The 27,783-nt window shown below is 41.5% G+C and overlaps 1 protein-coding gene across 7 annotated transcripts in view; it reads left to right on the top strand.

Annotated features, from left to right (window-relative positions):
- LOC139260276 (arginyl-tRNA--protein transferase 1) overlaps positions 1–27,783 on the top strand; it is a 320,830-nt gene that overhangs the window by 271,903 nt on the left and 21,144 nt on the right. For all 7 annotated transcript variants that reach the window (XM_070876677.1, XM_070876682.1, XM_070876681.1 and 4 more), the window contains one exon: positions 22,061–22,181. In XM_070876677.1, coding sequence (XP_070732778.1) covers positions 22,061–22,181 — 121 coding nt within the window. The remainder of the gene's footprint in view (positions 1–22,060; positions 22,182–27,783) is intronic.

Here is a 27,783-nt window from a genome sequence, read left to right as displayed (position 1 = left end):
AGACTGATTCCTGGGATGGCAGGACTGACAAATGAGGAGAGACTGGATCGACTGGGCCTGTATTCATTGGAGTTTAGAAGGATGAGAAGGGATTTCATAGAAGCATATAAAATTCTGACGGGATTGGACAGATTAGATGCAGGAAGAATGTTCCCGATGTTGGGGAAGTCCAGAACCAGGAGATATAGTCTAAGGATAAGGGGTAAGCCATTTAGGACTGAGATGAGGAGAAACTTCTTCACTCAGAGAGTTGTTAACCTGTGGAATTCCAGACCGCAGAGAGTTGTTGATGCCAGTTCATTGGCTGTATTCAAGAGGGAGTTAGATATGGCCCTTACGGCTGAAGGGATCAAGAGGTATGGAGAGAAAGCGGGAAAGGAGTACTGAGGTGAATGATCAGCCATGATCTTATTGAATGGTGGTGCAGATTCGAAGGGCCGAATGGTCTACTCTTGCACCTATTTTCTATGTTACACCAGAGAGTATAGGCTCAATCTCTCATAGGATAACCCTCACATCCCAGGAATCAATCTAGTGAACCTTCGATGCACCACCTCTATGGCAAATATGTCCTTGCTCAGATAAGGAGACCAAAACTGTGAACACTACTCCAGGTGTGGTCTTATCAAAGCCCTGTACAATTATAGTAATACATCCTTACTCTTGTACTCTGAACCCTTTGCAATAAAGGCCGACATGCCATTTGCCTTCCTAATTGCTTGCTATACCTGAATGCTAGCTGTCTGTGTTTCCTGTACGAGGACACCTAAATCTCTCTGGCACCAACATTTAATAGTTTTTCACCATTTTAAAAAAAAATTCTGTTTTTCTATTCTTCCTACCAAAGTGAATAACCACATATTTCCCCATATTATACTCCATCTGCCACCTTATTGCCCACTCACTTAACCTGTCTTTGTACGCTCTTTGTGTCCTCACAGCTTACTTTCCCACCTAGCTTTGTATAGTTAGTAAATTTGGATACATTGCATTCCGTCCCTTCATCTAAGTCATTAATATAGATTGTAAATAGCTGAGGTCCAAGCACTGATCCTTGCGGCACCCCACTGGTTACAGCCTACCAACTGGAAAATAACCTGTTTATCTTTATTCTCTGTTTCCTGTCCTTTAACCACTCCTCTATTCATGCTAATATATTGGGCCCAAGTTTCGGCCTCAGTTGCTCCTGATTTTTTGGAGCAACTGGTGTAGAACGGAGTATCTTAGAAATTCAAATTCTCGGCATTTAGTTCGCTCCAGTTCTCGTCAGTTAGAACAGTTTCACTTTGGAACAGAATTTATTTTTCAAAAGGGGGCGTGTCCGGCCACTTACGCCTGTTTTCAAAGTTTCGGCAGTGAAAACTTACTCCAAACTAACTTAGAATGGAGTAAGTGAAGATTTTTGTACGTTCGAAAAAACCTTGTCTACATTTTAGAAAATCAGGCGTAGGTTACAAATCAGGCGTAGGGAATGGTGGGGGGGGGTGTTTAAAGGGAAGTTTACAAACATTAAACACTTCAGTTTTACAAATAAAGAGCCATCATCAATAATAAATGATAAATACATCAATAAATCAACCAATAAATCAATCAAAAAAAATTTTTTAAATAATTTTTTAAAAAATCAATAAATAAAACATTTTTTACTTACCGACTGCAGCACCGGGAGTCCTCCAACAGCGTGCTGGGATGCCCCCCTCAGTGTGTCTCTGTCAGTGTCTCTATCTGTCTGTCTGTGTGTGTGTCTCTCACTCTCTGTCTGTCAGTGTCTGTGTTTCTGACCGTGAGGGGAGGGGGAAAAGGTGGGGGTGGGAGGGGGAGAAGGGGGGTGGGAGGGGGAGACGGAAAATGGGGGGGGGGAGAGAAAGGGAGGGGGAGAAGGGAGGTGGGGGAGGAGGTAGGTGGGGAGAAGGGGGGGTGGGAGGGGGGAGAAGGGAGAAGGAGAGAGGATGTAGGGAGGGAGGGAAGGAGAGAGGATGTCGGGAGGGAGGGAAGGAGAGAGGATGTCGGGAGGGAGGGAAGGAGAGAGGATGTCGGGAGGGAGGGAAGGAGAGAGGATGTCGGGAGAGAGGGAAGGAGAGAGGAGGGAAAGGAGGCTGAACGTCCGGGCCCAAGACCTCGGGCTAGATTTACAGGTAGGTGGCATCGGGTCTCGGGGGGCGGGGCGGGTGGGAGAGAGTGAGAGAGAGTCGCGGGGGTGGGGGGGGTGGGGGAGAGAGAGTCGCGGAGGTCGGGTCACCGGGGGGAGAGCGGGGGTCCAGTCCGATCCGGTCTGGGGGCGGGGGGGGGAAGCGGGAGTCGAGTCGGGTCGGGAGGAAGCAGGAGCTGGCCGTGGGAGGCAGCCTTATTCACGCAGCCCCAGTGAGGCCATTCGGCCAGGGCGAGGGGCTGCGTGCTTCGGGCCCCTCCCACACAGTATTGGCCGCCTAGAGCTACTGCACATGCGCGCCCACTGCAGCGCGCATGTGCAGAGGTCCCGGCACTGTTTTCAGCGCAGGGACCTGGCTCCGCCCCCAACAGCTCGTGCTGTGCTGCGCCTGGCTGCAGAAGACCTGCAGGGAGCCGGAGAATCTGGAAGTTTTTTTTAGGCGCACTTTCTGGCGTGAAAAACGGGCGTCCAGGTCCGGCCTGCGCCGTTTTAGGCGCGTCCCGAAACTTGGGCCCATAACCCCCAACCTCATGAACCCTTATCTTGCATAGCTACTTTTTATGTGGCACCTTATCGAATTCCTTTTGGAAATCCAAATATACTACATTCATTGGTTCCCCTTTATCTACCCTGCTAGTTACGTCCTCAAAAAATTCTAGTAAATTTGTTAAACACGATTTCCTTTTCATAAAACCATGTTGACCTGCCTAATCATTATCGTCCTGAATTTGCAGTCACAGGCATCCCGCGGGGAAATGCCTCCGATCCACAAATAAAATGGCCACATACCTGGTGGTCAGGGAGGCACGGAGACCCCGCGGTCCCGAGCCTCTCCAGGTACACGCAGATAGAAGTCCACGTTACTCAGGCGCAGGCGGTTCGCGAACGCCCCTGGGATCATGTGGGCCAGCCCAACGAATGGTGGAAGGGGATCCCCATTCATGTTTATGGGGATTCCGCACATACGGAATCCCCATAAGTATGAATGGGAATATCCAAAAAAAATACATCTACACTTCAAATAAAAAAATTTTAAATCACATATTTAAAATTATTTAAAATGATATTTAATTTAATAATTAAAACAAAAATGTAATTAACATTTTTTACATGTTTTAAAAGGGTTAAAAATAAAGTTGCTATATTTCACAGGTTTTTAAATGTATTAATTATTGATCAAATTTTATTTTTCTGTTTTTTAAAACTCATGCTGATAAAAGCAGGCCTTACACTTTTACCAGGCGTAAGAATTTCACAGGCATTCGCTGGGCAGCTGGGCAAATAGCCTGCAAGTGCCCTTTTCCCAAGGATTCGGAACTTGCGCAGCCCTTATGGGCATGTGCGCACCTCATACGTGCCCATTGGGGCCGCAAATTACAGCCCATTGTGATTTTATAAGAACATAAGAATTAGCAGCAAAAGTAGGCCATTCTGCCCCTTGACTCTGCTCTGCCATTCAATAAGATCATGGCTGATCATCTACTTCAACTCCACTTTCCTGCACTGTCCCCATATCCCTGGATTCCCTTAATATTCAAAAATCTATCGGTATCTGTCTTGAATATACCCAATGACTGAACATCCACAACCCTCGGGGGTAGAGAATTCCAAAGATTCACCACCCTCTGAGTGAAGAGGATTCTCCTCATCTCAGTACTAAATGACCAACATTTAATTCTGAGACTGTGACCCCTGGTTCTAGACTCCCTAGCCAGGGGAAACATCCTCCTTACATCTACCCTGTCAAGCCTTGTTAGAAGTTTGCATGTTTCAATGAGATCACCTCTCATTCTTCTAAATTCTAGAGAATGTAGGCCTAGTCTACTTAATCTCTCCTTATAGGACAATTTCCCCCCCCCCCCCCCCCATCCCAGGAATCATTCTGGTGAACCTTCATTGCACTCCCTTTATGGCAAATATATCCTTCCTTGGGTAAGGGGATCAAAACCAAAACTCAGCAGGGCCCTATATAATTGCAGTAAAACATCTTTACTCTTATACTCAAATCCTGCATAAGAACATAAGAAATAGGAGCAGGAGTCGGAGTGTTTCCAGTAGAGTGGACAAGGGAGAACCAGTTGATGTGGTATATTTGGACTTTCAGAAGGCTTTCGACAAGGTCTCACACAAGAGATTAATGTGCAAAGTTAAAGCACATGGGATTGGGGGTAGTGTGCTGACATGGATTGAGAACTGGTTGTCAGACAGGAAGCAAAGAGTAGGAGTAAATGGGGACTTTTCAGAATGGCAGGCAGTGACTAGTGGGGCACCGCAAGGTTCTGTGCTGGGGCCCCAGCTGTTTACACTGTACATTAATGATTTAGACGAGGGGATTAAATGTAGTATCTCCAAATTTGCGGATGACACTAAGTTGGGTGGCAGTGTGAGCTGCGAGGAGGATTCTATGAGGCTGCAGAGCGACTTGGATAGGTTAGGTGAGTGGGAAAATGCATGGCAGATGAAGTATAATGTGGATAAATGTGAGGTTATCCACTTTGGTGGTAAAAACAGAGAGACAGACTATTATCTGAATGGTGACAGATTAGGAAAAGGGGAGGTGCAAAGAGACCTGGGTGTCATGGTACATCAGTCATTGAAGGTTGGCATGCAGGTACAGCAGGCGGTTAAGAAAGCAAATGGCATGTTGGCCTTCATAGCGAGGGGATTTGAGTACAGGGGCAGGGAGGTGTTGCTACAATTGTACAGGGCCTTGGTGAGGCCACACCTGGAGTATTGTGTACAGTTTTGGTCTCCTAACCTGAGGAAGGACATTCTTGCTATTGAGGGAGTGCAGCGAAGGTTCACCAGACTGATTCCCGGGATGGCGGGACTGACCTATCAAGAAAGACTGGATCAACTGGGCTTGTATTCACTGGAGTTCAGAAGAATGAGAGGGGACCTCATAGAAACGTTTAAAATTCTGACTGGGTTAGACAGGTTAGATGCAGGAAGAATGTTCCCAATGTTGGGGAAGTCCAGAACCAGGGGACACAGTCTAAGGATAAGGGGGAAGCCATTTAGGACCGAGATGAGGAGGAATTTCTTCACCCAGAGAGTGGTGAACCTGTGGAATTCTCTACCACAGAAAGTTGTTGAGGCCAATTCACTAAATATATTCAAAAAGGAGTTAGATGAAGTCCTTACTACTAGGGGGATCAAGGGGTATGGTGAGAAAGCAGGAATGGGGTACTGAAGTTGCATGTTCAGCCATGAACTCATTGAATGGCGGTGCAGGCTAGAAGGGCCGAATGGCCTACTCCTGCACCTATTTTCTATGTTTTCTGTGGCCCTTCAAGCCTGCTGCGCCATTCAATAAGATCATGGCTGATCATCGGCCTCAACTTCACTTTCCCACCCGATCTCCATATCCCTTGATTCCTCTAGACTCCAAAAATCTATCTATAAATCCTCTTGTAATAAAGGCCACATTACCATTTGCTTTCTTAATTGCTTGCTCAGCCTGCATGTTCACTTTGTGATTTGTGTACAAGGACACCCAGGTCCCTCTGAACATGAACAGTTCCCAATCTCTCACTATTTAAAAAATACTCTGCTTTTCCATTTTTCCTACCAAAGTGGGTAGATAGCTTCACATTTCTGCACATTATATTCCATTTGCCATGTTCTTGTCCACTTGCTAAGCCTGTCTATATCCCCTTGAGGTCTTTTTGCATCCTCCTCACAACTTACATTCCCACCTAGTTTTGTATCATCAGCAAACTTGGATACATTACATTTAGTCCCCTCATCCAATTATTGATATATATTGTGAATAGCTGAGGCCCAACCACAGATCCTTGCGATACCCCACTTGTTACAGTCTGCCAACCCGAAAATGACCCGTTTATTTCTACCATGTGTGTCCTGTTATCACTTCCTTAATAATGCATTCCAGTATTTTCTAGATAACTGATGTCCAGCTATTTGGCCTGTAGTTCCCTGTTTTCTCTCCCTCCTTTCTTGAATAGTAGGGTTACAGTTGCTTCTTTCCCATCAGCTGGGACTGTTAGAGAATCTAGGGAATTTTGGAATATCAAAAAGGAACTGAGGCGGTGATAGTTTGAAGACGAAATGTGTAACAAGGCTTTTGGAGCAGCAGGCAGCCATGTCATGTTTGATGCAGGAGCAGGAAAGTTTGGGGCATGAATCATATAATTGTTTTTGAGAGTTGCAATCTAGTTGCTTGATTATGCTGCCTCAGCCTCACAGTACAATTGAGCTCTTTGAACATACATTGTAATGCAGGCTGCACCATGCAGAGACTTATGGAAGTTGTTGTGCAATTGTTTAGCTCAGGCATTAGACCCCATGTTTGCCAGCTGAGCCGTGGAGTATTGGGACACAATATTCAAGGGATCTGGTAAATGGAGGATGGGGTGATATAGAGAAACAGGAAATTTTTCTAGAGTGTAATAAATGTAATCTTTATGATTTATATAGTGGAGTGGGTGGGGAACTGTTTTCATCGCTGTATCTCTGAGAAATTTTTGTTATCTGCTCAATCTGTTGCAATCTCCTGGATCAACTCCAATCCTTCGCAAAAGCTAATTTCCCTACTAATTTGTTTTTCAACCTGTCAGTGAAGCTGTAATTAAGATGCAACAAAATAACCCCTTAATACATAAAAATCAACGCAGTAAGCATTAATGTTTCGAAAACAAAAAGTTATATGGACAGCAGAAATTAGAATCAAGATGTGAAAAATAGTGTGCGCGATGACATTGGCCAGATTTTTCCGGGGGGCCAGCGGGTCGGGACCCCGCTGCAACACGCCTTTCCCAATGTCGGATCTGTCAGTGCTGAGCAGACCTGACAGGCAGCAGCAGGCGACTCAATTAAACTCATTAGCTTCTAGTTGACAGATCATTAACATGCTTTTTTAACTTATCTTTTCACTTTAACTTCATGGCCATGGGAACCATGCTGTTCGGGGACCACGGTTGTCAACCTGAGTCAGGAGTTCAGTGGCCATTGCTCCAGCTGATTACTTTACCTAACTGCTTCAAATGTACAGTAAAAGCTCCCACCTGACAAATCATCACTACTTATTAGTCCATTTCCAGCACAGACTCTGCAGGCTTTCCACTTTCCACTCTCCATCCAGTCTCACCTCATTGGAAGAACTCTCTCACCATTGACAGAATGCTTTTGTCATCTCTACTTCACCTGCCATCTATTCCATCAACAGCACCCAACCACATTGCTGCTAGGGACGGTCGCACAATGGCCAGATTTACTTCACTTGGCACTGTACACCTTGGCTGCCATATGATGCACCAGGTTGGCACCACCCCACACCAAAAGCATTAAGCATCCCTACAATGTCCAAGTCATTCCTTTCACACTCACCACTATTGCAGGGGATGGCGGGGGGCGGGGGCAGGGGGGGTGGTGTACCTTTGTGTTTCACCATTCACTGCAACTCACTGAGCCACTTCCAAAGATGCATACAAATCTGTCCGAATGGAAACTGTTGAAAATAAAGGTTTCAATGTTTGACAACACATTAACAGAAACGTTATATGAACGTTGGATAAAAGACCCAAGTGGCTACCCTTGTGTGTTTGTGAGGGATGGCTAGTGAGATGGGATGTGATAATGATAGATAGATCGAGAGGGATGGGTGGACATGCAATGTAAATTGATATGAGTAAGGATTTGCAGGAGAAGAGTAGGGAAGGCAGAGTGATGGAGATATGATGAGAGGCACAGCAGGATGAAGGTTGAGTGTAGCTTTGTGCTAACATTTTGTGATCTAATGAGATCATCGAAAGGTTTGCGCCACTACGCGCCGGTCCTCCTGACGACATCCCCACTTGTGGCCTCCTCTGCAATGTGCAACCAGGCAGTGTTGGTCTCCTGGGGAGGTGTCTTCCGCCCATTGGAAAGGAAGAGAACTTCCTTGCATGCTCTGACGGGAGAACATGGGTGCAGTCAATTTTGGTGTTTGCAGCATTTCAATGCTGTAGAACACTGACAGCACAAATGTTGAAGGAATGTTGGTCCCTTTAAGGAGACCAGCTGATGATGCGTCATGAATGATGTCGCCAGACCTACTTCCTCTAATTAGTCTGGAAAACGGCCTAGCAACGGAAAATCATTTAACTACCCCTATCAACGGGGTGGAGCCAGCAGCAGGGTTGGGACCAGCCACCGACATCGCCCGCCCGAGACCCGCCGAGGTAAGGAAAATCTTGGCCATTGGATCTGAATTTGATCACTCTTGCAAAAAGTAAGCAATACTCTGGTTACCTACTGGAGCTAACACAATAGATGCCACCTCTACGGGAAGTAAAATATAATGTGTACTTTGTAGTCAGAACTAAAACATCAGCACATCATTCTTTAAAAAAGATTCATTTGCATTTAAAGCCCTTCAAAATGTACATAAACAGAATATATAATGGATACTTTCAAGAACTAAAAATGCTGACTGGGAAATTCTCAATAATCCCGAGCAGTGGCTGAACCACTGTTTTTGTACAAAGAAAGATGTCTGTTCCTTTGCACAAGTTGGAATATTCCTGACTGCGATTAATTGTAGTCTTACTAGGGGAGTGCATTCAGTCAGCATTGGGAGGCCTTTGAAATTGGGGAGTCAGTTTGCCAAGTGGGTATCATGGAGTATACAAGTGTGTGTGTGTACCCAGTATATAGTTTGAGGTCTGGTGGGGTTTATGATGCTACCTGTATTACAGGGGACAAGGGCACATCTTTGATTTTTTTTTTAAATAGGTTTTGTGTAAAACTTATTGTTAAGGGTATATATTGGAGTAGTGAGAAAGGGTTGTGGCAATATCTTCAATTTTTTTTGATGGAATATGAGTAGTGAAAATTGACTGACTCAACAAATGTCAGAGTTAATATACATAAGACAAAAAATTATTATAAAGATGTATGCATTAATCTGTGTGTCGTTGACCTATCATGGTGCTGCATGTGGGAGTCAGGATCAAATGTAATCTTTAGACCAGAGGATAATTGAACCTGGGCATGCAGATGTAATCAAGTGCCCATTTTAAAATCAAATATCTAGTCCTCATTTTTATGCTTCCATTATAAACATAGAAACATAGAAAAATAGGTGTAGGAGTAGGCCATTCGGCCCTTCGAGCCTGCACCACCATTGAATAAGGTCATGGCTGATCATTCCCTCAGTCCCCCTTTCCTGCTTTCTCTCCATACCGCTTGATCCCTTTAGCCGTAAGGGCCATATCCAACTCCCTCTTGAATATATCTAACGAACTGGCAGCAACAACTCTCTGCGGTAGAGAATGTCACAGGTTAACAATTCTCTGAATGAAGAAGTTTCACCTCATCTCAGTCCTAAATGGCTTACCCCTTATCCTTAGACTGGTTCTTGACTCCCCCAACATCGGGAACATTCTTCCTGCATCTAACCTGTCCAGTCCCGTCAGAATTTTATATGTTTCTATGAGATCCCCTCTCATTCTTCTAAACTCCAGTGAATACAGGCCCAGTCGATCCAGTCTCTCCTCATTTGTCAGTCCTGCCATCCCGGGAATCAGTCTGGTGAACCCTCAATAGCAAGAACATGCTTCCTCAGATTAGGAGACCAAAACTGAACATAATATTCCAGGTGAGGCCTCACCAAGGTCCTTGCCACTCTGCAGCAAGACCTCCCTGCTCCTATACTCAAATCCCCTAGCTATGAAGGCCAACATGCCATTTCCGCCTTCACCGCCTGCTGTACCTGCATGCCAGCCTTCAATGACTGATGTACCACGACACCCAGGTCTCGTTGCACCTCCCCTTTTCCTAATCTGCCGCCATTCAGATAATATTCTGCCTTCGTGTTTTTGCCACCAAAGTGGATAATCTCTCATTTATCCACATTATACTGCATCTGCCATGCATTTGCCCACTCACCGAACCTGTCCAAGTCACCCTGCAGCCTCTTAGCATCCTCCTCACAGCTCACACTGCCACCCAGCTTAGTGTCATCTGCAAACTTGGAGATACTACTCTCAATTCCTTCATCTAAATCATTGATGTATATTGTAATAGCTGTGGTCCCAGCACTGAGCCCTGCGGCACCTCACTAGTCACTGCCTGCCATTCTGGAAAGGACCCGTTTATCTCGACTCTCTGCTTCCTGTCTGCCAACCAGTTCTCGATTCACGTCAGTACATTACCCCCGATACATTAATTTTGCACACCAATCTCTTGTGTGGGACCTTGTGAAAAGCCTTTTGAAAGTCCAAATACACCACATCCACCAGTTCTGCCTTGTCCACTCTACCAGTTACATCCTCAAAAAATTCTAGAAGATTTGTCAAGCAGGATTTTCCTTTCATAAATCCATGCTGACTTGGACCGATCCCGTCACTGCTTTCCAAATGTGCTGCTATTTCATCTTTAATAATTGATTCCAACATTTTCCCCACTACTGATGTCAGGCTAACCGGTCTATAATTCCCCGTCTTCTCTCTCCCTCCTTTTTTTTTTAAAGTGGTGTTACATTAGCTACCCTCCAGTCCATAGGAATTGATCCAGAGTCAATAGACTGTTGGAAAATGATCACCAATGCATCCACTATTTCTAGGGCCACTTCCTTAAGTAATCTGGTTTGCAGACTATTAGGCCCTGGACATTTACCGGCATTCAATCCCATCAATTTTCTGAACACAATTTCCTGACTAATAAGGATTTCCTTTAGTTCCTCCTTCTCGCTAGACCCTCGGTCCCCTCGTATTTCCGGAAGGTTATTTATGTCTTCCTTCGTGAAGACAGAACCAAAGTATTTGTTCAACTGGCCTGCCATTTCTTTGTTCCCTATTATAAATTCACCTGATTCTGACTGCAAGGGACCTACGTTTGTCTTCTCTAATCTTTTTCTCTTCACATATCTATAGAAGCTTTTGTGTCAGTTTTTATGTTCCTGGTAATCTTCCTCTCATACTCTATTTTCCCTCTCCTAATTAATCCTTTTGTCCTCCTCTGCTGAATTCTAAATTTCTCCCAGTCCACAGGTTTGCTGCTTTTTCTGGCCAATTTATATGCCTCTTTGAATTTAACACTACCCCTAATTTCCCTTGTTAGCCACGGTTGAGCCACCTTCCCAGTTTTATTTTTACTCCAGACAGGGATATATAATTGTTGAAGTTCGTCCATGTGCTCTTTAAATGTTTGCCATTTCCTATCCACCGTCAACCCTTTACATATCATTCGCCAGTCTATTCTAGCCAATTCACGTCCCATACCATCGAAGTTACCTTTCCTTAAGTTCCGGACCCGAGTCTCTGAACTGACTATGTCACTCTCCATCTTAATAAAGAATTCTACCATATTATGGTCACTCTTCCCCAAGGAGCCTCGCACAACAAGATTGCTAATTAGGCCTTTCTCGTTGCACATCACCCAATCTAGGATGGCCAGTCCTCTAGTTAGTTCCTCGACATGTTGGTCTAGAAAACCATCCCTAATACACTCCAGGAAATCCTCCTCCACCGTACTGCTACCAGTTTGATTAGCCCAATCTATATGCAGATTAAAGTTGCTCATAATAACCTTTATTGCACTCATCCCTAATTTCTTGTTTGATGCTGTCCCCAACCTCACTACTACTGTTTGGTGGTCTGTCCACAACTCCTACTAGCCTATCATTTATAATGGTAACAGCTTATGTAAACTTGTCACGTTGTAATTACGTCCTCCAGTCAGTGGTGGTGCTGCACTGTCTTCACTGCAAAGAGGTGAGGGTGTAATTACAGTTTACAGAAACTATTTCCATTATAAATATGGATATAGGAATTGATAATGGAAAAGATTTTTACTATATTAGGGATGGATATATCATGTAATATCACATTCCTGCTCTTCTCCAGTTGTCCAGGATGGAGGGACAGACTGGATTGACCCAAATGCCAACAAGAATAATAGGATTGTTGAGTGATTTTAATCCTTTTGCCAATAAGTTGCAAATAGCTCTATTGAATGAGCCTAGAACAACTAAAACTCACTGATCGAGGGATTTCTGATTTGAACACCTTTGAAAACAGTTTTAAAGCTTGATCTTCTAAAGGGAGCCCAGTGCTGAACTGCCAGGGGTAATGGTACAGATCTTGTATCTGTGAATTCAAATAATTATTAATCCTTTTATTAGTCCTTTGTTTAGTTGTTTTGAAGTTATACATGTTGAATTCATTTTTAATTAATTGAAGAGAGCAGTATGTCTCAAGTGTGTAGCTTCTCTGTCTTCAAAATGTTAGTCATCTTTACGCATTCATAACCATTGCCTATGAACATGAAAAATAGGAGCAGGAGTAGGCCATTTTGAGCCTGCTCTGCCATTCAATAAGATCATGGCTGATCTGCTCTTGGCCTCAACTCCACTACCCTGCTGCTCCCCATAACCCTTGACTCCCTTACCGTTCAAGTATCTGTCTATCTCCATGTTAAATATATTCATTAACCCAACTTCCACAGTTCTCTGGGGTAGAAAATTCTAAAGATTCATGATCCTCTGAGAGAAGAAATTCCATTTTAAATGGGTGACCCCTTATTCTGAAACTGTGTCCCCTAGTTCTAGATTTCCCCAAGTTCTAGATTCCCCCATGAGGGAAAACATCCTCTCTGCATCTACCCTGACAAGCCCCCTCAGAATCTTATGTGTGTTAATAAGATCACCTCTCATTCTTCCAAATCCAATAAGTATAGGCCCAACCTGTTCAACTTTTCTTCATATGACAACTCCTTCATCTCAGGAATCAACCTCATGAACATTCTCTGAACTGCCTCCAATGCAAGTATATCCTTGATTAAACAAGGAGATCAAAACTGTACGCAGTACTCCAGGTATGGTCTTACCAACATCCTGTACCGTTGGAGCAGGACTTCCCTACTTTTATACTCCATCCCCCTTGCAATAAAGGCCAACATTCCATTTGCCTTCCTAATTACTTGTTGTACCTGCATACTAAATGTTTGTGTTTCATGTACGAGGACCCCCAGATCCCTCTGTACCACAGCATTTTGTAATCTTTCTCCATTTAAATAATAATTTGCTTTTCCAATTTTCCTACCAAAGTGGATAACCTCACATTTTCCGACATTATACTCCATCTGCCACATTTTTGCCACTCACTTAGCCTATCTATATCACTTTGCAGATTCTTTGTGCCCTCTTCACAACTTGCTTTCCCACCTATCTTTGTATAATCAGAAAATTTGGCTACATTACACTCAAGCCCTTCATCCAAGTCGTTAATATAGATTATAAATAATTGAGGCCCCATACTGATCCCTGTGACACCCCACTAGTTACAATCTGAAAATGACCCATTTAACCTGACTCTTTTTCTGTTGGGTAACCAATCCTCTATCCATGCTAATATATTACCCCCAACTCAATACGCTCTTATCTTGTGCAGTAACCTTTTATGTGGCACCTTATTAGATGTCTTCTGGAAATCCAAATACACTACATCTCTTGGTTCCCCTTTATCCACCCTGCTCGTTACATCCTCAAAGAACCCTCTCTAACAAATTTGTCAAACATGATTTCCTTTTCATAAAACTATGCTGACTCTGCTTGACTGTATTATGACTTTCTAAATGTCCTGCTATTTCTTTCTTCATAACGGACTCCAGCTCATGTTAGGCTTACTGATTTATAGTTTCCTGCTTTCTGTCTGCCTCCTTTCTTAAATAGGGGCGTTACATTTGCGGTTTTCCAATCCGCTGGGACCTCTCCAGAATCCAGGAAATTTTGGTAGATTACAACCAATGCATCCACTACCCCTGCAACCACTTCTTTTAAGACCCTAGGATGCAGGCCATCAGGTCCAGGGGACTTGTCCACCTTTAGTCCCATTAGTTTGCCTACTACTTTTTCTCTAGTGATAGTGATCATTTTGAGTTCCCCCCCCATTCCCAGTAGCCCCTTGATTATCTATTATCCGGATGCTTTTAGTTTCTTCTACCATGAAGACTGATACAAAATATTTGTTCCAAGTCTCTGCCATTTCCTTGTTTCCCATTATTAATTCCCCAGTCTCATCCTCTAAGGGACCAACGCTTGCTTTAGCTACTCTCTTCCTTTTTATATACCTATAGAAGCTCTTGCTTCTGTTTTTATATTTCTTGATAGTTTACTCTCAATCTATTTTCTCTTTTTTTTTTAGTCGTTCTTTGCTGTTTTCTAAATATTTCCCAATCCTCTGACCCACCACTAATCTCAGCAACATTGTATGCCCTTGTTTTCAATTTGATACCATCCTTAACTTCCTTAGTTAGCCACGGATGGTTCATCCTTCTCTTAGTCTTTCTTTCTCACTGAAATATCTTTGCTGAGAGTTATGAAATATCTCCTTAAATGTCTGCTTATCTACCGTTTTACCCTTTAATCTATTTTCCCAGTCCACTTTAGCCAACACTCTCTTCATAACTTTGTAATTGCCTTTATTTAAGTTCAGGACACTACGTTTCTGACCCTCAAACTGAATTTGAAATTCTAACATGCTATGTTCACTCTTCCCTTGAGGATCCTTTACTATGAGATCATTAATTAATCCTATCTCATTACACATTACCAGATATAAAATATCCAGCTCCCTGGTTGGTTCCACAATATATTGTTCTAAGAAACCATCCCGAATGCACTCTTATGACCTCTTCCTTGATTGCCAATTTGATTTGTCCAATCTATATGATTAAAATCACCCATGATTATTGCAGTACCTTTCTTACAAGCCTCCATTGTTTCTTGATTTATACTCTGTGCTACAGTGTTGCTACTGTTAAGGGGCCTTTGCTAAGGTCCATTTACACTACCGGTGAAAGATTTGGCGTCGGAGCGGTGAGAGATCGTGGCGGAGGTGCGGTGAATGTTTTTGTGATGGAGGAGCGGTGAGAGATCGTGGCGGAGGAGCGGTGAGAGATCGTGGCGGAGGAGCGGTGTGAGATCGCGGCGGAGGTGCGGCCAATGTTTATGGTGGAGGTGCGGCGAATGTTTGTGATGGAGGAGTGGCGAGAGATCGTGGCGGAGATGCGGCAAATGAAGGTTGAGGGCCCAAGGGCGCACTAGGTCCATGCAGCAGAGAAGGTCTCCAGTTGTCCTGGTTTACCCTTCCCACTGGATAAAGGCCGAGCTCTGTCAAACCCGTGTGGTTGGCTGGTGTGCAACGGTCACCACACGTTAAAAAAAATCCATGCACAGGCATCTTCCACCCCTTCAATTGGAGTTCACGACTGGAATATCGGTTCCTTCATTGAAACATCTGTGATCTAGTGTGGAAGCAAGTCATCCTCGTTCGAGGGACCGCCTATGATGAGGATAGACTACTCTCACCAGTTTCTTTCCCTTATTATTTCTTGTCTCCACCCAAACTGATTCTACGGCTTGATCATCTGAGCCAATATCATTTCTCACGACTGCACTGATCTCATCCTTCATTAACAGAGCTACCTCATCTCCTTTTCCTTTCTGCCTATCCTTCCGAAATGTCAAATAATCCTGATTATTCAGTTCCCAGCCTTAGTCACCTTGCAACCACATCTATGTAATGGCTATCAGATCAAACCCATTTATTTTTATTTGTGCCTTCAACTCATCCACCTTGTTATGAATGCTGTGTGCATTCAGATAAAGAGCTTTTAATTTTGTCTTTTTACAATTTTTCCCTACTCTGACCCCACTTTCTGAATGCACTCTTATGTTTATATGCTCTATTCCTTCCTGTCATCTTCTGGTTCTCATTACCCCTATCGTTACCCTGCACTATGAAACACAATCAAGGTCTGTGTTTCTGTGCCTGATGTTGCAAAATGACATTAAAAGTTGGTCTGGTTATGTCTGTGATGTAAATTTTCACACTTTTATGCTTCAGTTGCTGAAAAGCTGCCTTTGGAACCAGTTTTCAATCTTCATCATCCACCATTAGATTGCCCTGCTCCCACTCTGACTGGTACTACTCTTTATTCTTAATGGCCTGGATTTTGTTGTAAAAATAATGCTGAAGCTATCAGCATTCACTGTTAAAGAGAATCGGACAGCAACTTCCGGAGTCCGCACGTGCGCAGTTAAACGCGGAAATAAGGAAGTTGCTGTCCGAGTTGTCCTGTTCTTCCAGAAGTTCCAATGCAGAAGCCCGTAGAAAGTCTGTGGGCTAGTGTTCTTTTGACAGTGACCGCAAAATCCGGGCCAAAATATATTTATATTAACCCTTCCTTTTTCTGCCTCCTTGCCAATCCTGCTACATTTCTTCCTGATATGAGCGCCCAGGCTCTCTCTCCGTCCTCCCCCCACCCACCATAGCTTCTCTCCCTCCAGACACTCTCCTTGTCTTCAACCTCAGGTATCTTGCTGTCACTCCTTAAGCATCTCTACAGCCCAAACTTCACTGTCACTTCCTTTCCATCCCACTCTTTTCTTTTGAAAAAGATATGTAGTGGGCACATTGGTTGCTTTAATTAAAAAAAACAGTTGAGGCTTAATCACAGTTAATGCTGTCAAGCATTGAGGATGTAATTTGAAACATATGAACAAATGGTTTAAAAAATGTGATTTTTCTGAAATATATTGTAAAGCAATAGAAGGAATCATGAAGGAAGGATAATTACATTGAGTACAAAAGTTAACTGAAATGCAAGCCGCATATACAAGAATAACTTAAGTAAAATAGGTACTTTGTGGTACCTTTGTGGTATTGTTCACCGGCAAAGGGGAGAGGAGATTTAGTTAGCCAGAACAGAGAGGTTGAATGTGGGGAGAAAGCTCAAGAAAAGTTAATTGTAAGCTAAAAATAAAGAATTGAGAGGATTTGAATTGCTAATACGTCACGTGGTTAACATGGCCCACTCAGCAACATGATGGGCTCACTTTTGTATTAGACAAATTAGCAAAATACTACAGGCCCAAGTATTTTTTTAAATTTAGAAACCCAGCAAAATACAAGCAGGATAATATAGTCGACTTTTTAATGCTCAGAGTAATATATTGAAATTGCTTAATTTATTCATGAGCAACACCACAAGAGATTTTTTTTCTTCAGCAAAAATTGTTGCTTCAGCTAGTTTTCTCTAATTGGAAAAAAACATTGCTTACTGATAATGCAGGGCTGTGAAATCTGTCTTAAAACAACAGAAATCTTGGCAAATCAAGCAACTAATCTAGACTAAAAGCATTTTAAAATTACAGAACAGTCTCCTGAACGCATTGATTGCTCTTTAAACTGCACCAACTCCTTTCAAGTGATTTTATGGTGGTTAACTTAAAAAAAACACTTTATTCTCACACTAGTGAACACAGATTGGATTTAGTGATCTATATTATTTATCCTCTGCTGCCATTGTGTCCTGGTTCCTAACTGCCCAACAGTGTTAGTCAAAATAGGCAGGCTTGGGTTACTTGCCAAAGGAGGCAAAGCATTCGTCTAGAATATAATGTAAGTCAATCTACGTTAGTGTAATGAAATCAATGAGTGGGGCCACAAAGTCCTTGACTAAGTTTATTAAAGAGAATCTACTGGTGTCCTCTTTCACAGAAAAAAACAGAATTTAATAAATTGAAGCACTGTCTTTCTTCCAGATGAATTCTGCTAGAATTTAATGAAATTCTACTACTTTATATTGTAATGTATTCAGGTCAATGGAAACCACATTGAGACAGTATTATTTATAATTTTGTAAAATAAGACAAATGAATTTGTTTCAAAAATAACAAAAGTAGAGTCGAGCTGGTGACTAGAGTGTTTGCTATCTCTATTCGCATTTTTGTTTTTATAACATTCGCATTTTTGTTTTTGTAACAGACCTATTTTTCAATTGGTTTCTGTTCATTTTGAGTCTGAGATTCCAATGAAAACAAATCAATTGATTTGAAAAAAATTCATAACCTTACTAAAATGATTTTAAATTGTATATTGTGTTGTTGTCAGATTCTTGTCCAAATGCAGTCATGAATGAGCCACAATTTCCTCCAAATAACTTCAGCCCCCACCAAAACTCTTCCCTTGCCACCGATTCCATTCCCCTCCACAGCCGCTGTCTCAGACTCAACCAGACTGTTCGCATCCTCGATGTCCTATTCTCCCTGAGCTGAGTTACCAATCATGTCCTCGCCGTCATAAAGACTGCCTACCTCCAGAGCTGTAACTACTTCCACCTCCACCTCTAGCTCAACTGAAACTCTTATGTCTTTGTCACCTCCAATCTGTTTATTCCAATGCTCTCCCAGCCGGCCTTACATCCTCCACAGTGGATGCAAATTGTTGTATTAGCCATTATTAAATTGATGCAAATCTCTCATTGTTCGGCCCAGGAAGGTGAAGTGTTTCCGCAGCTGCTCTCAAAGTGGGCAATTTGGTCACAATGCCACCACATTATAGCAGGGCTGACTTAATTATTTTAACTGAGTTTTATCATAAACAGTTGATTTTGAAGGTATGTCTGAGGAAAACTGCAACATGTTGGAATAAAGCCTGCGAAAAAATTAAAAGCAAAAAAAAATGTCTCTATTGTCCAAGATATATTTTTAACTGCTGTTGAGGAGTAACCAGTGTTAAAGGGCCATCTTCGTACTGAGCCCTGCTCTGTTTTCAGAGGATTACACTAATTCCTGAAGAAGAGTTTAAGCATGAATACAGTTATTGAACCTGAAAACTGAACACTATGGTTCTGCTATAACCGTTTTCGGCAGTGTGCCACTTTCTCCTAACTATAAACTTTCAGGCGCCAAGGAGATAAAGTGGCCTTCTCCCCCCCGCCCCCCTCTCAAAATGCTAGTAACCTAAATTGCAGATCCATGGAAAAGAATTTCAAGATCAAAGCAGACCTAAAAAAACTAGATAAAAGTATTTTATTGAGTTTGAAGATATATTAAAAGTGGCATTACTTTCCTCTATCATAGAAACTGGAGGCAAAACATGAAATTCCCTGTAACTGAAAACCAATTTAGTTATTTGCAGTGAAATATAATTTTCATGAAATTAAATTGTAAATCAATATATAGTGTATAATTTGATTGTGTTATGTTTGGAACAGGCACTTTGTTAGTTCGCTCAGGATTCAAATTCTTAACTGTCCTGCTGCAAAATTTACCTGTTAAGTTCATTATATACAGAACAATAAATACCAAACCAGTAATTTGATCAGACAGCAGCATGCACGATATCTGACCTTCCCCAGGAAATTGAAGCGTTGAAGCCACTTCTATCTATCCACTATTTTTGTAGCATATTTTGGCCAGTATTTGATATCAAAGCAGACACTGATGACCAGTATGAAATGTATAATTGGTGCTGTATAATTGCAAAATTATCAGACTTTGCAAAATGATAATTCTCAATAAAACATTAAGAAATAAATATTCAGGATATGTTGTTTTAATTGCACGCAAGTAATTTATTTTAAATTTAGAAGTTTAATTCACTTTGTTATTGCTTTAATAGTCCTGTGTCTAGCGTGCACTGCGCATGCGCCTAAACCCAGCGCTTGCGATCATCAGAATTTATTTTGACAGATCGCACGCATCCCCGGGAGAAGGGCTTCCACGGGCGGAGAGTTGGGCTATTTGCCCAACTCATGCCCAGTGAATGTCCTTAAAACTGGTAAAGTTTTTAAATATATAAAAAATGAATTTTATGACTAATTTTGATATTAAAAACCCTGTCTATTAAGGTAAGTTTATTTTTAACACTATTAAAACACTTTTTTAGTTCAAAAAAAATAAAATAATTTATAAAACATTTAATTTAATTCAATTTCTATTTTAAATAAGTGAGGTGCTTTTTAAATTTATGTATTGTTTTTTCTTTGTTTTTGGGGGGTATTCCTATTCATAGCAATGGGAGCTCCATACAAACTGAGCTCCCATAGCTCTCAATGAGAAAATACTTTGTTTTGATTGGTGGTCTGGCCCACGCACTCCCAGGATGCGCTTACGCTCCTGGGATGCGTGGACTTCTGCGCTGGGCTGCACATGTAGGCCTCGGAGCGGAAATGTTCATTCCTCCAGGACCACCAGGAATTTTTGTATTTTCTTTTGCAGTTAGAGGTCTCCGATCACAATTTCTGGGCCATTATTTAAAAGTGCTGAGAGATTTAGATATGAGAAGGCCATTTGAAGAAGTATGGCTTAACAAAGAATTAGAAACGTTACTTGCACTATATATAGTGTGGAACTTCTCTTATCAGCACTCCAATTTTTGCAGAACAAACATTTGTGCAAAATGCTAACACCAGTTTCAGCCTGCCTGACATGAATCAACCCTAAAGCCAAGAAAGATTATATTTATGTTCATTCCAGTGCCTAGGGTATTGCGATACCACGCAAGTAAAGCTAACATTTGGGGATTCTTCATTATGCACCAATTTCCATCTAGGAGAAGAGAGACCTCCATTGTGGTGGATAATGGAAGTTCCACTATGTGTTTTTATAATTGTATACAACATATCATAATTTTATTGTAGTTTAGGGAATTAATCTCTGAAGTGACGAAGTACTAAATTGAAATTCCCCACTAGAAGGTATTTATTTGGAACACTTGTCCCATGTGACTGAGCAATGTAGGGCATTGCCAATTATATTCTAAGCTTTATGGTTTAGATATACTTACTGATTTGCAGTATTCCCGAATTACTAAGGAAACTGTCAGTTTATATGTGCATACTCTTACTTATCCAGCTTCATTGGTACTGTGGTTTGGTCAAATGGATTTTATTATAAATGAGAGAGAAACGTACTAATATTTGGCCAGCTTAAATGCTACTGATGCATCTTGGGAAATTACGTACAATGCACATTTTCAGACTGCAGGATCTACTACCTTCAGGTAACCAACCATATTATCACGCTAGACAAAAATATCAAACTTCAAGTAAAAAATTTAATTAAGTATTAAAAAAGGGCAAATATTCAATAGTTAATGTTAATCATTATTGTGAAATATGTAATTTTTAAGATTTATTTTGTTTATAGCCTTAATTTGGGCAGTTTAATTCCAGTTACCAAGGAAAAGAACTGGAGGGCAAAACTTATTCCAAAGAGTGCTCGAGTGGTTCAATTGGTTCATGACTGTGAAATGTTGACATGTTTAGATAGGATTTACTGTTGTAACAAGTTGACATTTGGGTTTTCCATTATGAAAATGTAACACCGGATGTGTACAAGAAGTACTTGCCATACAGCAACAATTTTAATTATATATAGAAATATATATATATTTCAAACTGATATTAAATTTCATTAATCTACATAATTTAATCAACTTCATGGTCGTCATAACATAAAATACTATTGTTTATAGTGTCTTCCTAACAGTTTATATTATTATTGATATAAACATTCAAGTTTTTTTTCTATTTCTTGACTTTTGTTTGGTTGCAGTATTTATATCTTCCCTTCCCTTTCTCATGATTTGATTCTCCCTTGCATGAACCAAGTGTTATATCCTGCCAAAAGTGGCAGGCAAGGATCTTGCTCCTAATTCTTTATCTATGCTGCTGTTGATGTGTATACTGCAAGTTTTAAAAGCCCTGGTGAGACTTCTTCAGATTTTCCTTTTTTCCCTGGGAGGGTGTCTGACCTCCGAGAGCTCCACTTAGGTTGGAAATCTGGGGAATCGTGAAACTTGTGTATGTAAATATATATTTACAGCGTCAAATAAAAGACACCACGTTTTCCTTAACATATAAGCACTGCACTAACAAAAATATTACCACTTATTTAATTATGCTTTTCTTTCATCTTGTGCGGTGTCTAAGTTAGATTTTGTATATTTTAGCACTTTTCCAACCAATTATTCTTCATTTTATTTTGTTTTCTAAAATTATTCATATATTCCCTAAGTTTTCTTCCACTACATTTCTTTTCATATATTGGAATAATTAGATCACTCAGAATGTTACTGTGTAACTTATAGCCAATGTTTCTTTGCTTTTGTTTCTTAGGGTCAGTACTATCCATCTGGCTTGCTGTGTCCAGAGACATATGTCTGGGTACCCATTGAGAAGTGTAGGACAAAGTTAGACCAGTCTAAATATAGCCGGCTAAATGAGGACCCAAATGCAGGTAGGTTTACAGCCGAGCAGCTCTGTGGTGAATCAAGCTGTCGTTACTTATTAGCTTCACAATAACTCTTCTTACTAATTCCACTGCTCTTGTACCTTCTCAATGTGTAGTATTGTATAAACACTCCTTATGAAGGAATTTGGACCTATGTTCTGTTTGTCTGTGCATATAAATATTTTTTCTGTAAGGAACTTTACAGTCAGTCTGGTTTATTTAAATGCTTGTGGTCTGTGATAGCAATATGTCTTGCTATGGGGATACAGTTCATCCGTGATTTATTTCTCCACTATCTCTCCAGTTTTAAGTCGAGCAATTCAGTGTGAGAAATTACAAGTTATAATGATTAATTAAAGATTTTTCATCTTGCATTATATGACATCATACAGGATCATCTAACTTGTTAAATTACTTCTTAAAATTATTTTTCTCCCCATTTAAAAAGCATTTGATTTTTTTTCTCCCTTTAATTTGATAGAGTTGTGACAGGTAAATTATTCACAGATCAGCAACAACAACTTGTATTTATATAACGTTCCAAGGCGCTTCACAGGCGCGTTACAAAACAAGATTTGACACAGAGCCACATAAGGAGATATTAGGTCAAAGAGATAGATTTTAAGGAGCGTCTTAAAGGAGGAAAGAGAAGTAGAGGTGGAGAGGCTTAGGGATGAAATTCCAGAGCTTAAGGCCTTGGCAGCTGTAGGCACAGCCACCGTTAGTTGGCGGTTAATAGTTGAGCGATTAAAATCAGGGATGCTCAAAAGGCCAGAATTAGAGGAATGCTGATATCATGGAGGGTTGTGGGCTGGAGTTGATTCCAGACAAAGGGAGGGACGAAGCCATGGAGGGATTTAAAAACAAGAATGAGTATTTTTAAATCGAGGCATTGCTTAACTGGATGCCAATGTAGGTCAATGAGCACAGGGTTGATGGGTGAATGGGACGGTGCGAGTTAGGACACGGGCAGCTGAGTTTTGGATGACTTCAAGTTTGCGGAGGGTAGAATGTGGGTGGCCAGCCCGGAGTGCATTGGATCAGTCAAGTCTAGAGGTAACAAAAGCAGGGATGAGGGTTTCAGCAGCAGACGGGCTAAGGCAGAGACCGAGTCGGGCGATGTTCCAGATGTGGAACTACGAGGTCTGAGTGATAGTGCGGATATGTGGTCACGAGTGTTTTAAATTTTAAATTTGGGTGCACGGTCCCTTTAACGGACTGCGTGGTCCATTCAGAGTTTCGCACATGAGCAAAATTTCGCATTCGAAAAGCTGGTCCTGGGCTTTACAGGTCCAGCAGGCAGCCACACAGCTTAGAGGGAACATTAGTGTTCGGAAGCTCATTTCAAGGTCAGCTATGACACCAAGGTTGCGAACAGTCTGATTCAGCCTCAGACAGATGCTAGGGAGAGGGATGAAATCGGTAGCTAGGGAACAGAGTTTGTGACGGGGACCGAAGACAATGGCTTTGGTCTTCCCAGTATTCAGTTGGATTTATTTAGATCTGTAAGCAACTATTAGAAGACGCATAAGAGATTGATTTCTTTTTCCATCTGCCCATATCCCTGATGAGCTTCTAATATGAAAGTCCCACTGTCTTACCAACCAGTGCAACATTGGGCCACAGCACAAAAACAGGCCATTGGCTCAATTGGTCCATGCCGGTGTTTATGCTCCACAAAAGCCCCCTCTCAGCCCTCTTCATCTAAGCCTTCAAAAATAAAATCACCATTTGACCCCTCTGTCATTGCACATTATAGCCCCTTTATTCTTCCTTTTCTCTCCAAGTCTTTGAATGTGTTGTCACATCCCCTATCTGAGCCCATCTTTCCTGCAAGTCTCCAATCGGGTTTCTATTCCTGCCATGGCACTGAAATGGCCCTAACCAAAGTTGCAAATGATATTCTCTGTAACTGTGGTGCATTATCACTGCTCATCTTACTTGACCTCTCTGCAACTTTTCACACGGTCAACCATACCATCCTCCTTCTGCAACTCTCTGTTAGACAGCTCAGTGCTTTGCTTGATTCCACTTTTAGCTATCTTATTATAGCCGCATTGTCTTTAGCAATGGCTTCTCTTGCCACACCTCCACTGTTATCTCTGAAAACCCCCAAGGATCTATCTTTAGTCTCCATCCTCTTCTTCATCTACATACTACCAGTTGACAACATCAACTGCAGACATAGGATCAACTTCCACATGAACACTGATGACATACAGATCTACCTCTTTATCATCTCGCTCGACCACTCCATTGTCCCTCTGTTGTCAAACTGTTTGTCCAACATCCAGTCTTGATGAGCCGCAAATATATCCACGCATGTAAAATGGCTGCTTGATTGAGGAAACTGCTGGTACCCATGGAACCAAACCCAAGCCACCACCTTTGGGAGAGCAGAAAATTGGAAGTTCAAACTATTGATTTTTAAATTATAAAATTTTGCAGTGAAGGATGCACAGCATCTATTGTGTGAGCTTGGCGCAATTGGCAAAATGGGAACACAGTCATGGTGTTTTCCAAGCACTGTTCTCTAGAAACTGAGCCAACCAAAAATACCATTGAAGGAAACCATAAAGTCCCTTTAAATATGACCACTAAATTTAGGTTTAAAGATACACAGGTGCTAACTTTATTTTGTGACATGGGGGTAAAGAGCTAATAAAGTTATGGAGTGTTATCTAGACAAGAACTGTAATCATGACATACAAAAGGTTTTTCGAACAGTTCGTGAACCCAGGTTCTGATCTCCAAACAGTGCAGCCCAAAGATGCAGTTTCATTAACATTTCTGGGTTCACTACAAAATAATTTCTGCTTTGTAGCTATGCCATAGTAACAATGTAATCCAGAGTCAGGCCCCAGTCAGCTTCCGGAGTGAAGCATTGAGACCCCCCCTTGAGAGAACCGCCTCACGCTACTGGGTCCCTTTTAAGTTCTTGCGTATTACCGGTATATAAAGTTGTACGGAACCTTTTGTAATGTTCTGAGACTCTGGATGCTGCTGCCCGCTGCTCAAAGTATCTAAAATGTATTGGCCAGGAGCCGAGTTCTCCTGCCCCAAGAGTTCAATCTGATTTAAGTGCTGCTGACAATAAATCATTTCTACAATACTGGTCTCATACTGGCAGTTGCATTATAAACGGAGCCTCAATCTACCTGTGCATCCTGTGCCCCATCACTAACCTCTCTGTACTAACTAATTCTCACCAGTTAATCCAAACAAATATTTTTCTAAAACATTAACTTAAACATTATATTTTTAACATTGAACAATGGCATTTATTTGAGCATAACCAGGATGAAGCACTTAGGTTTGCTTTAAAAAAAAATGTTAAAAAATTCTAACAACCGATAGTGGAATGACTTGATTGGCCCTGAATTTGCGGTCGGAGGCTTCCTGCGGGGAAATGCCTCCAATCTGCAGATAAAATGCCCACGCACCTGGTGATCCGGGAGGTATGGAGATTTACCGTCTCTGGGCTCTCCGGGTACTCATGGGCAAAGGCCCACATATCCCAGGGGCGCACGTTGATCACCAACGAAAGACAGATGGGAATCCTCATTGATACTTGTGGGGATTCCGTATGTACAGAAACCCCATAAGTATGAATGGGTATTCCCCCAAAAATACGTCTACACTTCAAATAAATAAAATAAACCATCACACATTTAAAATGGCATTTAATTAAATATTTAAAACAAAAATTTTATTTTTGGAAAAATAAATGTACACGTTTTAAAGGAACTAAAAATAAACTTAACTTATTTTTTACGGGTTTTTAAATGTATAAATTATTGATAATTTTATTTTTCTGTTTTTTAAAACTCTTATGCTGGTAAAACCAGGCCACCAGGCATAAGAATTTCACGGACATTCACTTGGCAGAAGTTGGGCAAATATTGCAACTCTCTGCCAGCGAATGCCCTCTTCCTGGAGATGCAGATGATCTGTTTGACAGATCGCAAAATCTGCATTTTAGCGCATGCGCAGCACGTGCCTAAACCCGGAACATGTGCGAGCCCTATGGCCGCGTGCGCACCTCATGTGGTCATAGGGGCTGCAAATTACCGCCCACTATATTTCCAGTATCCACTTGGTGTAGATCTTCTTATTTGGCATCTTTTTCATCAGAACAAATATCACCATCATAATTTTTCACAATGGCGTGTCCAGACTCACTTGAATTATGGTCTTTTTCTCTCAAGTCCTTATTTACTCTGTATGGTTTCAATTCGTCAAACTGATACGGTTATTTACTTTTCCCACCTGAAGACAAGCATTTCAGCTGAGAAAACAGACGTGAAATAATGCTTAAATGGACTGCGGTAAACCCCTAGATGATGGATAAACACACTGAATGGAGAGCTTTATTGGATGTACCATTATTTATTGTTCTCAGGAACTTGGAACTTTTCCTTTGGAATCTGTAAACTGTGAAGATAGCAGATTATATAAAAGGAACTTTACTGAACCATTCTGCAAACCAATCACATTTGACTATCAATTGAATAATATTCCTATTCTGTTTTTACCAAGGGTTAGCACTCTAAAAATTGATGTCCCCATCACAAGTTGCTATGCCATTCAGTAGTATTTTGGAATATATACAAGCAGTCTTTTCTAATTTAATGGAACAATAAAAATGTAAAGGCTGTTAGAAATGCAGTCAGTAAACAACAGAATAACTCCAACATACTGCAAAACGTATAACCCTTTGAAGACTGAACACCGATTTAGTTTTCAGAATTTGCACCTGTCTTTTCTTCCCTTTCATTAGTACATTTCCCATTCTTTTTCTTGGCATTACCTAAAGTTCCCGAGAATCGTACATTTGGGCTTTCCTTTGCTTTCATATCCAGATGTTTCTGCCAATGATTTTCCCACGGATCTCGCCTCAGTGAGGCCACATATTAATGACTCCCTCTGAGATTCCATGGAATTATTAGATAAAATCACCTATGGAACGCTATTGTTGTCAGCTGAGGTAGATCATAAACCCACATCAGATTATTTCATAGTCTCCATAAAGGCACGGGATCCATCCTATTGGACCTCAAGGTTCCAAATCTTCCTTTTTTTTAAAAAAAAAAGAGAATTTCATGACCATGATACCACAGTGTTTCTATGGGACTGAATAGCTGGTGTATGCTTAAAGGATTGTTTTTTCTACATCATCATTTGGGACCACCACTGGCTGTTTCTCAGCTTTGATTTCAAGGGGAAAGATAATGGGTGTAAGACATCTTTCTTCAGCCTCTTGTCAGCACCCATGATTTCCACAAAGTGCCTCTGTAGTCACAGTGTATCTCAGTATTCAGCATCTCCATGTACACCTTTACCTGGTTGTGGCTCCTCAGAGCACCATGCCTAAGATCTACCACCACAGCAGGTATTTGGACTGTGATTAATAGTCAATTATAAAAGTTCAAGCTACAAATTAAATTGAGGTCTGCATAACTTGATTGGAACTAAGGGCAATAAGGCCATGTGGTCACAATACTCCCGTGACCGGCTTCATTGATGGGCGGGGGGAGGAGAAGAAACTCATTCCCTTTCCCTTTGTGAAGGTGCAGTCCTACTTGCTGTTGTTCAAGTCATGGGTTAT

The sequence above is a fragment of the Pristiophorus japonicus genome, chromosome 3, assembly GCF_044704955.1.
Source record: "Pristiophorus japonicus isolate sPriJap1 chromosome 3, sPriJap1.hap1, whole genome shotgun sequence".
NCBI lineage: Eukaryota > Metazoa > Chordata > Chondrichthyes > Pristiophoridae > Pristiophorus > Pristiophorus japonicus.
The sequence above is the reverse complement of the archived record's forward strand: the minus strand, read 5'-3'. Positions and strand labels throughout refer to the sequence as shown.